Genomic DNA, 16,549 nt, shown 5'->3' with positions numbered 1-16,549 from the left:
TAGACTTTTCTTTGTTGGGAGGTTTTTGATTTTGGACTTCATCTATTTCATTTTTATAGGTGTGTTCAGATTTTCTTCTTCTTGAGTCAGTTTTGTTAAGTGTGTGTTTCAAGGATTTTCCCATTTGATCTAGTTTTTCTGGTTTGTTGGCTTGCAGCTGTGCATAATATTCTCCTATTTATTTATGGATAGGTGTTCAACAGTCATTATTTTCATATCTGATTTAGTTATTTGCCTAAACTTCTGGGTTAGCCTTCACCTCCTGCTTGTGTGGAGCCCGAGGATGGGTTGGAGTTGCAAGCCTAAGATTCCCCCAGTTCCTTTTGGAGTGTTCATCTGCCCTTGGCAAGCTGGTTTTACTCTATATCCCCTGGTGTGTGTGGTGGAGAAATTGCCTCCAATATTTGTCTCCTTGTCTCTTCCTTCTCAGGCTCTTCAGTCTGTCTGCAGCTTCTTTGTCTATTGCTTTTCCTGTCTTCAGATGCTCTCAACAGATGCTGACTAGTAAGCTAAAGGAACCCAAGGGGAGCAAATCAAAGACAAGCCCTGCACAGGGACCTCAGGGGGCTGCCAGATTATTCAAAATGCACAAACAATGGATGTGACTCAGGGGTAGAGTGTGTCTTTGGGTTCAACCCCAGTAGCACAAAACACACAAGCACATATTTTTTTTGCAGTGCTGGAGATAGAACTTAGGGCTTCAAACATGCTAGGCAAGTGCTTTACCACTAAGCCACATCCTCAGCTTGTGCAAGTAGTTTTTAAGAACAAAGTTTATACTGACCCTTGGCACTGGCAAGTCACACCAGGAACACTGGGCTGTCATCCCTACAGTCACCATCATACTGGGGAATGGAGGGGTGGCAGGTGGGGAGGAAAAACACCAAAAGGCCTTCTTAACTGAGATTTGGAAGTTGTTCATCATTATCCTCTTCCCTGGTTGCTGGAAACTCTTGATTAGATTCCAGAGTTCCAAAGATAGTTGACTCTGAGGCTGGGGATGTGGCTCAGGGGTAGAGCACTTGCCTAGCATGCACTGAGGCCCTGGGTTCAATCCCCAGCATTGAAAAGGAGAAAAGAGTTGATTCTGTCTGGTTTTGACGGTTTGGTGGCTGCTTCAGTGAAGAAACTGAAGGTCCTGTACACTCCATTTTTGCCACTGTCTCCATCTCTTCCTCTGCTTTTTGTTGAGCTCCTTGTTTTACTTCCAGTCACCTCCCTCATGAACAGCACTGTTCAAAACAGCTGCAGAAAAATTGCATCTTTTCCCCTTGGAAATAATTTCCTTGGAATTTATTCTCAGATGGGGAAATTCCAGGACAAAGAAAAGGAACAGTGATACAACTTTTGTTAAATAATATCAATTGCTCTAGAAGAAATGACCTGACTAACCATCCCATCTATAACTCTAACATTGGTTTTCTTTTCTGTCTTCCAGCAACTGGTTTATTTTTATTTTTTTCATGCCTACTCATCTAGTATGTGCCAAATATCTTTGTCTGCTATTCTTAGTGCATGTCTTCAAAGTGAGTATTTTGATTTGCAGATGAAAAACATCAGAAAGTTCAAAGCTCTTGAAGTCACAGGGCGAAAAGGCACATGACAGCTAAGTGGCAGACCATTCCTTCAGTTTCTAGAGCCCAGGGGCTTGCAAACTGTGATTACTTGTATCACTTCAGGAATTAAAACAAAAAGCAAAAAGCCATAGATCCAAATTAAACCCCAGAGGCAAGGAGTCCTGGATGATGGTGGCAGTGGTTGTACTGCACTTGAATATCCCTGGATTCTATCACAAAAACATGGAGAGAGCCAGGCAAGGTGGTGTGTATCTGTAGTCCCAGCTACTCAAGAGGTTGAGGTGGGAGCATTGCTTGAGCCCAGCAGTTTGAGACCAGCCTGGTTAACATAATGAGACTCCCTAAACAAACAAAAAACCCATCCACCCATCCATTCATCCATCCACCCCAGAAAATGCAACTAGGGTAGCATACCGTCTCCCACCGACTAGATCTACAAGGAAACCAGATGGCAAGGACCCAAGTAGGTAAAGCTCAAGGATGCAGTGGTGTCCCCATGAGCCTTTCCTGAGAGAAATCTACTAGAATCTTTTTGAGGATTGATATGGCCCCAATTTTTTTTGAAATTTCTCCCATCTAGTAGTTATGTTCTTTCCTTAAATCTTGGTGGGCCCCTTAGAAAACCAAGGAAGTGATAACGAGCCCATTTCTAAGCACAGCATTAAACACCTTGCATTTTCACTATCTTTTACAAAGCTCATTCTGAAAAAAGATAACTACCAATGTCGGGTGTCAGGCCACCCTGAGGAAGCCCAAGCTGGTCACCTGGAAAGGCTGCATGGACATAGATCTAGGCTTGACCATCTCCAGTAGTTTCAGCCATCCCAGGCCAGGAGTGCCAAGGTAAGCCAAGTCAGGTAGCCACAGCCAGCATCTGATGGCAACTGCACTGGAGGCCCCGCAGGAGAGCCACCCAGCTGAGTTCAGTCAACTCACAGCACCATGACACTAAGTCATGGCTTGTGCCTATAAATTGGCATGTCCACTCCCAATCTGGTGCAGGAGACTGGACCCAGGGCCTAATGACTGCTAGGAAAGTGTGTCACTGAGCTACACACCCAGCCCCTGCCTCCAAGTTTGGAAAGGCTTGTTACATAGCAGTAGGTAACCAGATCCACCTTGCTGCAGGAAGCGTGGGGTCAGAACTGGCAGCATCAGCATCACCTGGGAGACTGTTAGAAATTCACATGCTCAGGGCCTGCGCTGGATCTTCAGAATCAGAATGCACACTACAACTTGACCCTCAAGTCATTGTTCTGGGAAATATGCTCAGATAATGAAAATGATAGGGACACTTTGGCAGTAAGTCTGGTGACAGTTCCAGCAAAGAGGAGAAGACTAAGCCCTGCTCCCTGTGTGCCTCGTGTTCTTCTATGTCTCCCATATGCCTTAAATACAACAAGCACCCTGTCCCTTATACCTCTGTACCCTCTTCTTGGAGTATTCTTCCCCCCAATATCCCAGGGTCTCATCTTTGTCAAATCTGTGTTAAAAATGAACAATCTCCCTGAGGTCTCCCCTATTTAAAAATTCACTAGAACACAGAAAGTGCTCAATAAATATTGGTTCACATTAATTTTATTATTATGGCAGATTTTGTTGAAGGCACTCTGTTTTTGGTGTTTTACTTTCTGGCTACTTGCACCTGAGTACTTCTGTGATAGCTATCTGCAAAGCAATTTTTCCCTCATGGGACATACTTTGAAGTGTGTCCATTTTGCTTGGAGAGGCCAGCATAGGGCTTTTTGTGGGGGAGGACAGGTTTTGTTATTTTAAAAATTGAGATATAATTCATACATCATAATTTGAAAGCATATAATTCAGTGATTTTTAGTTGAGTCATCCCTTGGTATCCACAAGGGATGGGTTTTGCCCCATGTATACCAAAGTCCAAGAATGCTCAAGTTCTTTTTATAAGTTGGTGTTTTTTCTACACACATTGTCCAGTATACTTTAAACCAACTTTAGAATACTTATAATACCTAATACAGTATAAATGATGTATAAATATTTCTTATACTGTATTGTGTAAGGAATAATGACAAGAAAAAGGTCTATACATACTTAGTGCAGATGCCACCATCAAAGGCCTACTATATTATACACATCAGCAACAATGTAACTTTGTTCCCAAATATTTTTGATACAGGGTTGGTTGAAATGGTAGATGTGGAAACTGTGGGTACAGAGGGATGACTGTAATTTGTTATAGCAGCCAAAGGAAATTAATAGAAGTGGCTTAAGCAAGACAGAAATTTATATCATTTAAACATAAAAATCTGAATATGGGTAGTCCTGGTCTTCTGTGATATTTCCATAGACAGCCAGGATTCAGAATAATGTTACTTTTTTTTGGTAAGCCCTTAAACCAAATGGCATCCATGGTGACAATAGGACTGATATCTGTACTTTTGTAAGCACCACATAACAATTGTTTGCCTAATTGCAAAAAGTCTCCTAACTGTCTTTCTTTTGTATTTTGAGCATTTGTTATCCAATCTGTATGATATTTAAATATTAATGTAATGTTTCTGTTAAAAATTCTATTATCCTTTTGTATAGGGTCTGGACCAACTAATAAGCTCATCAGAAGTGAAATAGGTCTGGAAAGGGAGAGACAATCTCTCCAAGATATAGCTCTTAGAGGTATACCTTCATTGATGTCCTTAAATTTTCTCCATGGACATCTCTGCAGAAAGGGTTGGGGCCAATAACATGAGTCTTTAGCATGAGGGGGCATGGTCATGCCACTAGGCAGATCACTGACAGAAACTACTTTTGCTTCTCCTTCTAAGGAGAGTGGCCGAAAACCTGTAATGCCTCCTATTCCTGGATCCCAAAGAATATCATTGTGAAGGCAAATTGTAGACTGACACAACCTCTGTGCCCTAGACACATCCCTTAATATAGTAAAGGCCCATGAATGATCAAGTGAGAGTGACATATTCCAAGGGTGCCTCGCTATTGGGTCAGATGTAACCGGGCATTGTGAGGAAACATTAGTAGAAAACAAGAAAGGCAATACAGTATCATCCAAACCAACAGATAAAAGAATCCCAGGAGATGGAGCCCCCACCCACCAAGCATATACTTAAGGGCTAAATGACAGAATGATGCACAATAGCATAAAGGGGGTCCTTTTCTGCATTGATGCAAAGGAAGGGAAAGTCCAATTAAAGTCCCAGAAACAGCATAAGTTGTTTCCAATCGGTTGAGTGTGGTCCTTCTGGTCAGGTGCAGGGGAGCTGCAAGAGTCACAGTTGCAATTGTGGCTGTGAGGACCGAGAGCCTTATGATGATATGGATCCAGGAGGCTCCTGTTGTCCTCCTGATTTTTGCCCTTGGGATGCATTCTGCAAGATTTGAGAGAGAGTATGTACCACATCCTGATCATGATTAATTGATTAATTGCTCTAAAAGTTTTTTAATTGCAGTGGAATGAGTATTTTTCTCACTGAAGGGTTTTTGCTATTAGATGGTGCTAGAGGCTCTCCACTAGAGGAGGACTGTCCCCCAGACAGCCATTCATGAGTGACAACTATCTGCAAAGCAATTTTTCCCTCATGGGACATACTTTGAAGTGTGTCTGTTTTGCTTGGACAGGCCAGCAGAGGGCCTTGAGTTATCAGGCTATTAGGCAGAGGCCTTTCATACACCATATTACCTGTTTTGCACTTACCTGTGGGTTGCGGGTTACAATTGCACACATAAGAAGAGAGTACCAGGGCTCTGGTCTCCGGCAGATGACATGGTCTGAACCTGATATGATAGGGCTTTGATATCACCCCAGGTTATCTGTGAGCCGTCCAGTGGGGAGGTCATAATGATATCTTCTTCTACTTTTGGCTTGGTTTCCAAAGCCTGGATGTTGGTGGCTGGTCTGACATTTCTTGCTGGTACCCAAATGGGGTGAGGCTCCTGTTAACATATGTAAACCCTCCACCCATGGTTAAGAGGAGCTCCAGACCATCCCATGCACTTGTTATGGGATCCTTTCATGGGACCATAGGTAGATGGGAGGACCCTGAGAGGGGGGCCCAATGCTTATGGGCTGCTATTTTCATAGAAAATTTTGAAATTGAAAGAAAATTTAAATCAGATAAGATTCTTTTCAAGGCATCATGAGGAGAGTTGGTATAGTTTCTTGTGTGTTCTTTCTATAATGCCTTGAGTCTAAGGGCTATAGGGAATTCCAGCTAAGTAATGTATATGCCAACCATTGCAAATTGCTTGAAATGTCTTGTTAGTATAGGTTGGCCCTTTGTCAATTTTAACAGACATGGGAACATCCGCAATTTTAAAACATTAAATCAGCCTGGCTGATTACAGCCCTAGCAAATGGGATCAGATCTTGGTTGGGAAGACCCATCATTTTTGTTAACTGATAATTTGTTAAAGGAAGTTGTTAATGCCTGAATGGGCCCTGAAGAGGGGGCTATTTCCTTTTCAGCAGAGATCCATTTCAAAAGGGATTCGCTGCACACTGGGGCAATTGCAGCCTTAGCTCCTGCAGTGGCTCCTTCCCATGCCAATTGTTTAACTAATGAGCCTTGAGTAGGGCCAGTTGAATGAGCTTCCCAAGTGCCTGGATTACTCTAGATAAGTCAGGAAACCATTCATGGGGGCCTTGAATCATTTTTCTGAACAATTCCTCATATTTTTTAAGAGTTCTTAAAACAATGTCTTTGTGTTAGACCAGAATGAAAGAAAAGACCACTGACTCCAATTAAAATCAAATTAAAGCAAGCTTATTATTTCGACTGGCCGGGCTGCCTCTCCCTTCCAAAACCACCGGAATAAGACAGCAGCCCCAGCTTTCCTGCAGCCCAGCTTTATAGCCCAGAAAGTTACACAAAGGGGGGTTACAGATAACAGAACTCTGACAAGCATCACACTAATAGTAGTTTACATTTTTTGCTGGCCCCAACATCAGAATTTATGAGGACCATTAGAGCCTCAGAGAGGGTTGTTGCCTGGCCAGGGAAGGCCAATATTTATGAGGTGTCACTAAAGTTTCTGAGAGGGCTGCTATCTGGTCAGAGCCAGGCATGCGTGAGTTCAAGGCACGGGCAGGCATTCCAAGCAGGTTCAGAATTTGAAGTAATTTATAGTAAAGCCAAAATTATCTTTTCATGGCTTTGTGGTGAGATGGCTCCCAATTTTAAGAAAAGATCAGGTTGGGTCTATCATTTGACTTGACAAGATGCCTAATATAGGGGCCCAAGAGGTTGACATGGAGGGCCCTGACTAAGACAAACAAAAGATGTGTGTAGGGTCCAATGTCTTGTGCTTAGTGGGGACTTCCTTGACTTGTTAGATCAAGGCCATGTGCCCAAATGGTGTCTCCGGAACAGAGTTCCCTTTAACAGAGAAAACCAAGGTTCCAAATTCTGGTAAGTCCCTTATGCCTTATGTGAATTCGCTGGGTGAATCAGGGTCATAAGGTGACACCAAAGCTTATGATGGTGTGTGCCTCAACTCGGGGTACCAACGGTATGACAAGGACAAGGAAAGGGGATAGAAGAGGGGGTTCCTTGCTCACCTTCAAGGAACCAACAGCACACAGAACACAAACCGGGTCTACTACCCGAAATCCTACATGAAATCAATGGGATGGCCAGTCCCGAGGTGCGAGGGTGTGAGCAAACACATTGTGGCACCAAATTGCTGTGGTTCTGGTCACTGATGTAGTCAATTAGTCACTCCACTACCTTGTCGTGGAGCAGGGGGGTGGGTAGAGATGGGGAACCAACACACAGACTCCAGGAGCTGGTGAGAGAACTGGCTGGAGACCCACCCCAGGTCATCGTCCAGTAGCTCCGTTTATTTTTGGAATGCATACAATTGTTATAGTGTTCCAGTGGGGCATGCCCCTCAATCACACATAAGCACCTTAACATCTATAAGCCAATCATCTTATGCCTAATGTAACCGCACTATGAGGATGCTCTAAATATTGCTATCATCAGGAAGGGTCTTTGTCCCTAGGGGAGGGGGTTTCTAAGTTAGGAGTTCCATGTCTGAAGCACCTGGCTTTCAGTTTCCTGACCTGGCAGCTTGGCAATGCTAACCACAAGTGCTAAGGATTTGGTTTCACTAATGGCTCCCTACAGCAGAGCATCCCATCCTGCAGGCGTTCCTATCAGGCCTGAATGAGTGTAGATTCTTCAAGCACTCCCAACCGCTCATAGCTGCTAGCTGCTAGCTGTAAACTGAAAGTTATTCCAACAGGTCTCCACACAGGTGTGTGACATTCACACAGATGCTTGGCCCTCAATTGCTCTTTGAGGAAATCCCAGAGCCTGTGAAGCACCCTGTGACCTCACCTAAAGCAAAGGGGATTAATTTTGGCACAAGCTGAGGACAAGAATTTGGAAGGGTTGGAATGGGGTGAAAAGATTTGTAAAAATGGGGTTCCTGTGCAAGGATCCCAGGGAAACATTGTAACTGTCCCAATTCTGGGGTGCCTGGGTAGATGGAACTGCCCTAATGCGCTTTCATTTTCTTGCTTTTTCGTGAAAGGATTTTTGGCTGGTTTCTGTAGTGCTGAAAATAAATGGAGTATTTTAAATCACTTCCATGACCATAAATGCCCATGTTTCTGTACCTGTAGAAGTTATTTATTTATTTAGGTACTGGGGTTTTAACCCAGGGGTGTTTAACACTGAATCACATTCCCTGCCTTTTTTGTATTTTATTTTGAGACAGAAATTTCTGAGTTGCTGAGGCTGACTTTGAACTTGTTATCTTCCTGTGCATCTGGGATTACAGCCTGTGGAGTTAATTTATAAACAGGGTTGCTACTGTCCTTCCTTTCTTTCTCAGAAATTGACCATATTGCTTTTCCCCCTGAGGTCCTGGCTCATCTACAGCTGAGTTCTTTTTTTTAATATTTATTTTTTTTCAGTTGTAAGTGAACACAATATCTTTATTTCATTTTTATGTGGTGCTGAGGTTTGAACCCAGTGCCTCACGTGTGCTATGCGAGCACTCTACCACTGAGCCACATCCCAGCCCCTACAGCTGAGTTCTTTATTCTGAGGAGGAGGATACCATTTTCCTGAGACTGTAAAGCAGCGAAGTGAGCCTCCACTGTATGTTTTAATTAGCATCAGTCATTGAGGTGCCTCTGCCTGTTGCCTGAAATATGTGGTTAAGTTAACAATGTCTGGGGTTGTGGCTCAGTGGTAGAGTGCTTTCCTAGCCTGTGTGAAGCCCTGGGTTTGATCCTCAGCACCACATATAATAAATAAATAAACTAAATGTATTGTATCCATCTACAACTAAAACTGTAAAATATATAAATTAAATTTATTGTGTCCATCTACAACAAAAAAAAAAATGAACTTTTCATGGCATACTGGGGCCCTTGATTAGTAACTTCATTTGTTTGTCATGTGAGCATCCAGAGTCTTCTAAGCTTGTCTCAGGCTCTTTCTTTCTTCTTCTTCTTTTTTTTTTTTTTGGTACCAGAGATTGAACCCAGGGGTGCTTAACCACTGAGCCACATCCTTACCCTGAGGCTATTTCTTTTTGTAATAAATCAGAGACAGAACTCTTGGTATGGATGGATGGATAGATAGATAGATAGATAGATAGATAGGGAAAAAAGAGAGTTTTTTGGTGGAATTGGCTCATGTGATTTTTGGAGGCACAGTGTCCTGCAACAAGCTGTCTTTGGGCTGGAAACCCTGGGATGCTGGTATTGTGGCTCAGTCCAAGTTCAAAGGTCTTAAAACAGGGAAGACAGTGATGTAATTCTCAGACTGAGGTGAAGGCCTGAGAGCCTGCGGTTCTGCTGGTGTAAGTCCTGGGATCCCAAAGCCAGAGAGTTCTGATGTCCAAGGCTGCAGGAGGAGAGTATTTGGCTCCAGCAGAGAGACAAAAACCCTTTTCTCTGTTTCTGCTCTGTCTGGGCCCCCATCGATTGCAAGGTTCCACGTGGAGGGTGGAACTTCCCCAGTCAATTGTCAGGTGCCCACCCACATGGAGGGTGGACTTCCCCACCTCTTCCACTTTGACTCACAGGCCATCTCCTCTGGAAGCATCCTCAGGGACACACACCCACAGATACGCTTTCCCACTTCTCTAGGTATTCCTTCATCCAGCCACACAGACACTAAAATCAACCATCACCCCTCTGTGTGTCCTCATCTTCTCCTTGTAGGGTGGACATATTTCCAATCCTCCTTCCAGGCTCACTTTGTCTCCCTTCCTCAGTGAAATTTGCCTTGTATTTTCCCCTCTCTCAGTCCAAATTAGGTCCCTTTCTGCTGTCCTGTGATGCCCTGTGCTGATTTCTCACCTCCCTGTGTGCAGAGGTGGTTGCGTCTCCTCCACCAGCTTGCAGGGCAGGGTCCTGGTCCAGTTCCTCCCTGCCTCTTCCCCTGCTGAGTTCACACTTGAACTCCCAACCCTGACTGTATTTGAGTATTGAGAGAAAGCTGGCTTGAGTGATCCCAAACATTGTTCTAACATTTCATAGATTTTATTAGCTCCTTGGTACTATGTTTGTGTAAAATTTATGGGTTTTTTTTTGGGGGGGGGGAAATCTACTGACCAGGTGACCATTCTTTATTTGAAAATGAATTACAGGGTAGTAAAGATGGTGTATCATAAGAAGTCCTCCATCCAAATAATGTGCCATGTTGGAGAGTACAGGTTCATATGTAGTGATCCCAGTTCTTTGCCTGTGGACCAACAAAGGGCAGGTTTACTGGATTCCCAGGATCCCTAGTTAGTGGGCTTGAAGGAGTCAAGGTGCCTGTGCAATTTCCCAGCCGTCACCACAGCAGAGACCTGCGTCTGCGGTGCCTGTGGAGAGCAGGCTTCTCTGCCCACAGGCTCCTGTCCTGTCCTCCCTGTGGGTGCCTTGTCTTTATCTCCTGCCCTGGGTTCAGGGCGTGAGGGGCTGCAGCTGGTGTGGGCAGAAGCCCCTCCTCTGCCTGCCTGAGGCTGCTGAGGGGAACTGGCAGCAGGCTGGGAGCCCCAGGTCGCCCGAGACCTCTTCCTGCCCTGTACCCCTGGTTCTGGGCCTGACTACAGTTCTGTGTGTCATTATTGCTCCCAGGAACCTGGTCAGCACTGGAGAAGGGACATGGAGCTCAGGAAAAACGGAGCTTCCAAGAGTGTTCTCCACACCGTTCTGCTGGGATCTGAAAAAGAAAACATTTTTGTACTTTCTTTCTTTCTTTTCCTGTGCTTTTCAAAGAAAACTTGGAAACCAAACTGTTGGGGTGCATTGGCTTATCAGTGCCACGAGTCTTTAGTAGACTGGTGTGGCAGCTTCATTCCTCTGCCCGTCCTCACCAAAAGTTTCTGTGCTGGAATCTTGGCCCACAGCAAGGTGATCATTGAGATGTGCTGGGGTCTTTAAGAGTTGGCACCTTGTAGAAGGTGGTTAGGTTATTGGGGGCACAGATTAATGTAGGTATTGTGGGAGACTCGCTAGTTTCCAGAGAACAGGTTCTTATAAAAAGAGCAAGCCTGGGCTGGGATTGTGGCTCAGCGGCAGAGTGCTTCTCTGGCATGTGTGAGATCCTAGGTTCCATCCTCAGCATCACACAGAAATAAAAGAATAAAAAAAATAATGATATTGTGTTCATGTATAACTAAAAATATATATAGCTAGCTCTGGCAGCTTCCTATTTTTTTAATATTTATTTTTTTAGTTTTAGGTGGACATAATATCATTTTATTTTATTTTTTTAATGTGGTGCTGAGAATCAAACCCAGTGCCTCACGCATTGTAGGAGAGCGTGCTACCACTTGAGCCACATATCAAGCGCTGGCAGCTTCCTATCTTGTCCTGTGATCTCGTCTGCAATATGCTCCAACCCCTGCAATGCTGCCTGCCAGGAGGACTTCACGAGAGGCCAGACAGATGGAGCTATCCAATCTTGGGCTCTCAGCCTCCCAAACTATGAGCTAAACAGATTATACCATTCATCCTCGCATGGCAGTGCTGGGGAATTAATTCAGGGACTTGTGTGTGTGAGATTGACAGAGGGATCTGAAGTTTTGGGAGGCCCTGTTGTGCTAGGGCAGCAGGATAGTTTGCTGAGACACCCAAGAAGACACCTGGAGATGGGGTATGAGATATAAAGTTCATATCTTTGTTTTAATAATTTAAAAAATGTAAATGGACAGAACGCCTTTATTTTATTTGTTTATTTTTATGTCGTGCTGAGGATCCAACCCAGTGCCTCCCGTATGCTAGGCAAGTGCTCTACCACTGAGCTACAGCCCCAGCCCCTAAAGTTCATATCTTTACATAAGATTTATTGGGCAATGCTTATGAAGGAGAGGTGCTGAGCTGGACAGGTGCTTTCCAGGCTGGACAGGTGGGCCTGCCCAGTGTCTCACCGTGCTCCTTTTCATTGAGGATGACACACATGGGGAGGGAGCTGAAACTGCAGAGGGCCCAGCAGTGTCCATCCCTCTTCCCAGTCTTGGACCTGGACTTGGAAGAGGGCCCAGATTGCCAGCATCTTATACAATTCCCCGTCTTCCTCTTGTAAAGCTTTTCATTTGAGAGTTTTTATTTGATTTATTCCTTGTGTAAACACCCCTGAATGAGCAGATTGCCACACAAAGCACTGCACACACTTAAAGCCTATGACTTGGCAAGTATTCACAGTGTTCACACCTGTAAGATCATCACCACAATCAGGACAGTGAATGCTATAATTTGAATCTGAAATGTTCCCCAAAGGGCCAGTGGAATGACATAGTGGTGACTAGTGAACAGTTTAGAGAATGCACTTAATGCCAATAACCTGGATCTTTTCACAAACAAGTATAATGTTTGATTTTAAAGCAAGCAAACTATACATAAAATATAAAACATTAAAATAAACAAAACGAAAAAAAGAAAATTAGGGGCGAGGAATGGAGGCTCTGGATTGTTCTCAGTAAGAGGCACTGCCTCAGGGTCCAGCAGGAGTTCTTGGCCAGGATCTGCCATTACAGGCCTTTCCAGCTCCAGCTCCATCTCAGGTGGTGGAGGTGGTGGAATTTCAGCTGGAGCGTCCCCAAGCACCGGAGGTGGCCCTGCAGCTACAAGAGGAGTAAAGGTCAAGAAACTGTCCATGTTCCTTCTGAGAAACTGATGTGACTCCATTTTTTAAAAAACCAGCCTCTACTTCAGAGCAAGGCCTGTCCAAGTGGGGATGACCCAGCTTCTTAAATTCCAGGAATGGCCTGTGGAACCAGATACCCCTAACTGCAATGACCAGGTAGCATTGACTCAGCAATGCAAGACCCAAAGACATGATGTTGAACCATAGCAACAACCAATCAGAGTGAGACAGGGAAAATATCTGAAATGCCAGGTGACCCTCCCAGGGTCGGTGATTCAGAACATGATTGGGTAACCCTGCAAATTTAGCGCGTACACCCATTGTGGCCTAAACCAATCAGTTCAAATGTATCCACCACTTGAACTAACCAAACACCCTTACCCAACTCGTTCCCGCCAGTGAATGTGCTAATCAATGTTAAGAGTTGTTGTTTGATTTTCCTGAGGTATGAAATGATTTGCTGTGTGATGTTGTGCTGCATATAGTACCCCAAAATAACCTATAAATCCTCATTGAACTAAAGGTTGGGACTCACTCCTTGGGATTGCTGTGTCAGAAACAGTTGTGAGTCCAGGCTGGAGCTTGCAGAAAAGACTCTTGAGTGACTTCATCGGATTTGGCTCCTGGAGGCCTATTGGGGTTCCACATGTCTGGCTTTACACCTTCCAGCGAAAAAATATTTCCCACTGCCTTTCACACAGTTCCACACACGAGCCCAACCCTGGCAGTGTCCCCAGAATGCATGCAGACAGTGACAGCTCTGCTTCTCATTGTGCCTGCCCTGCCCCAGTTTCTGGAAGGAATGCTCTGCATCTCAAGCCCCATCCCATTCCTACATACTCAGACCCCACCTCAGTCCTCCTCACCTTCGGCCTGTTCCTCCATGAGCTCCGGGTTTTCTGTCAGGGCTGGGACCTGGTATCCTTGGTCCTCCGCATCAGGGCCTGTGACCATGACCTGGCTGTGGATATTACCAAGTGGATAGTGAGGCAAGTGAGGGAGTGAGGAGACCACCCAGGAGGGAAGGGGGCAGCAGTATGAGAGGCCTGGCCTTTCCTACTATGAGGCCAGTGATCTTGGCACCCCACAATTCAGAGGAGCAGGCTGAGGCTCAGAGAGGCCCAGGGCCAGTTCCTGGACTCAGAGCTATACAGGACCCTGTCACCCTGGGTGGGCTTACCTTCCCAACACTGCGTCTGTCTCCTGTTGGGTGGAGAAACTGGAGATGGTAGACCCAGAAGAGAGGCTGTCAGAGACTAAGGCTGTCTCCAGAGTCTCCACCAGGCTCCTCAGTGAGGGAGCCTGGAATACACATAACGTGCAAGGGTCATCCACCTCTGAAACCACCTGTGCCTCAGGGATATCGACAAAATAGACACCTGAGGCTCTTGTGGTGGTAAACATGCGGGCACTTGGGCCTCAGGCCCTGCTTGGTGTCCCAAAATTGGTGCAGCCACGTGAACCAAACCTGGAGTCTCCCCCGCAGCAGGCAGCTTGCCAGCAGCTGCAGGCGGCTATGGCTCCAGCGGTGGCGCAGTTGTAGGGACCGCGTCACCAGGCGATCTCCCGGTCACGTGGTCCGGGGCAGAGGTATCTACTGTGGCTGCAGCAAGTGGTTGCAGCTGCCAGGGGAAAAAACCTCCAGGAACCCGTGGGAGGGCAAATGCAGCATCACCGGGAGCAGCAGGCAGGAAGACGCTGATTGGAAGGCGGTCTCCGCTTGTCAGCCCCAGTTACCGCGGAGGTACTCGGAGGGAGGTAGCTGCCCCGGGAGACCTCCGGGCACCCGCAGCGGTCCACCTATGAAGGCCTGCTTGTCATCAGCAAATTCACCGGAATGCACCTATATGCCCTCTGTGCAAAGCCAAGAGTCGTCCCGAAACCCCAGAAAAGCCTAAGCGGAAGCAGGGTAAATGAAGAGAGGGAAAACATGTGAAGCTGTGCTGACCATAACCCCTCTCTTTGGCCTGAGGGATAGATGTCCTGATGTGAAAACACCTTTCCCCACCCCCACTGTCTCCTACTTAATGTGACAGAAGGACAACCCCTCACTCTTATTTACTTATTTCTTACTGCTCTTGGCATTACTGGTTTAGGAAGAGATGTGGTTCAGGTGCTAATGGCTGTGTCTCATGATCCCTTCTCTCCCACCCACATTTACACTGCTGCCCTTGTTTGGAGCTAAGGAAAGGGCAAGAAGCCCAGATGTAATTCTCTGTCTCATGTGCCTGAGGCCTGGAACCTGAGGAGATGTAGGTTCTGAGGGCTGGCATAGGCCTGTATTTTGTTTCAGGAAAATGCACCAGTTTTTCTCCTCCCTGTACTATTTTGCCTTAGGCTTTGAAGGGACAACAGTCTTCTTGCTGGACTTCCTAACAGGCTATACCACATAAAAATAAAATAAAGATATTGTGTCCACCAAAAAAAAAAAAAAAAAAATTAAAGGCATCAAAACTAAAAATCACAATTCCCATTTAAATCATTAGAGAATAACCATTCGGTAAAATTCTACTTCCCTTTATAATGAAAACCCTCAAAAATTAGAAATAAGAGAAATGTGTCTCAACCAAATAAAGGCAATGGATGACAAACCCAAAACAATATCACACTGAAAGGTGAAGAGGGGAAACCATTCCCTGTAAGATCAGGAACAAGGGCTGGGGTTGTGGCTCAGTGGTAGAGCGCTTGCCTAGCATGTGCCAGGCCCTGGGTTCGATCCTCAGCACCACATAAAGATAAATAAATAAAATAAAGATATTGTGTCTAACTACAACTAAAAAATATTTTTAAAAAAGATCAGGAACAAGACAAAACTCTTGTTCAATACACTATTAGAAGTACTGGCCATACATTTGCAAGTAAATGGATGAAGCTGGAGAATTTCATGTTAAGCGACATAAGCCAATCCCCCAAAACCAAAGGGTAAATGTTTTCTCTGATATGTGGATGCTGATCCATAACAGTTGGGGGTGGGGGTATAGGAAGAACTGAGGAACTTTGGATTGGGCAGAGGACAGTGAGGGGACGGGAAGGGGCATGGGTAGGAAAGATAGTGGAATGAGATGGATATCATTATCCTAGGTACATGTACAAGTGCACGAATAGTGTACTGCACAAATGGTGTGATTCTACTTCGGGGACAACCATAGAAATGCAATGCTGTGCTTCATTTGTGCATAATGAATCAAAATGCATTCTGCTGTCATGTATAACTAGTTAGAAGGAGGTCTAATTACCCCTGTCTGCAGATGACATGATTTCATATACATAAGCCTCTCTCATTACAAACATCTGAGCTGCAGGCAGCCCCTGATTTCCATGTCTGCTGGCTTCTCGAGGCTTCTGACTGCACATGGAGGTAAAGGGAGCAGGCTCTCAAAAGAAGGAAAGTGATGACACCTGTGTTTCTAAAACCTCACAATTCAACCACAAAATACAGAGCTCAGAAGATGTGTGGCTCTTTGAACATGAAGACAAGGAGATACTGTTGCAAGGTGCAAAGCTTTTAAGCATATGGAGAATGGGCTTATGCTAAAACCAAACACTTGGGTCAACTCTAAAACTTCAGAGCTTTCAGGATCAAGTCCATGTTCTAAGACCTTTACTTACTAAAATTACCTTATTTTAAAATTTATTTTGTAAACTGTGGAAAAAACATGTACATTCAGGATTAATTCTACTGACGTGACAAAATATTGTCCCAATTTCTAGTATGTTTCAAATTGCTCCCTCAATCAACTTTTCCTTAGTAATAACAATAGTGATACTATCCTTATATTAGGAGGATAAGGACAAGTAAACCAGACCCAACTACAAAAACATCTTAGCACACTCATCACTCACTCACATAGGCTGAATAATAGCAATCATCACATTCAACCCCACACTAAA

General features: G+C 44.9%; 1 protein-coding gene across 1 annotated transcript in view; it reads right to left on the bottom strand.

The window, feature by feature from the left end:
- LOC308635509 (uncharacterized protein) overlaps positions 1–14,131 on the bottom strand; it is a gene marked incomplete at its 3' end in the record, with an annotated part of 193,378 nt that extends 179,247 nt beyond the window's left edge. The window contains exons 1-3 of the mRNA XM_081269934.1: positions 13,839–14,131; positions 13,525–13,619; positions 13,254–13,320 (exon numbers count right to left, since the gene is read on the bottom strand). Of these exons, the coding sequence (XP_081126060.1) occupies positions 13,254–13,320; positions 13,525–13,619; positions 13,839–14,062 (386 nt within the window). The 5' untranslated portion in view covers positions 14,063–14,131. The remainder of the gene's footprint in view (positions 1–13,253; positions 13,321–13,524; positions 13,620–13,838) is intronic.
- Positions 14,132–16,549: the final 2,418 nt, after the last annotated feature.

Source organism: Spermophilus citellus (genome assembly GCF_964194105.1).
Source record: "Spermophilus citellus genome assembly, chromosome: 17".
In the NCBI taxonomy this organism is placed as follows: Eukaryota; Metazoa; Chordata; class Mammalia; order Rodentia; family Sciuridae; genus Spermophilus; species Spermophilus citellus.
This window is presented reverse-complemented; position numbering and strand designations above follow the sequence as displayed.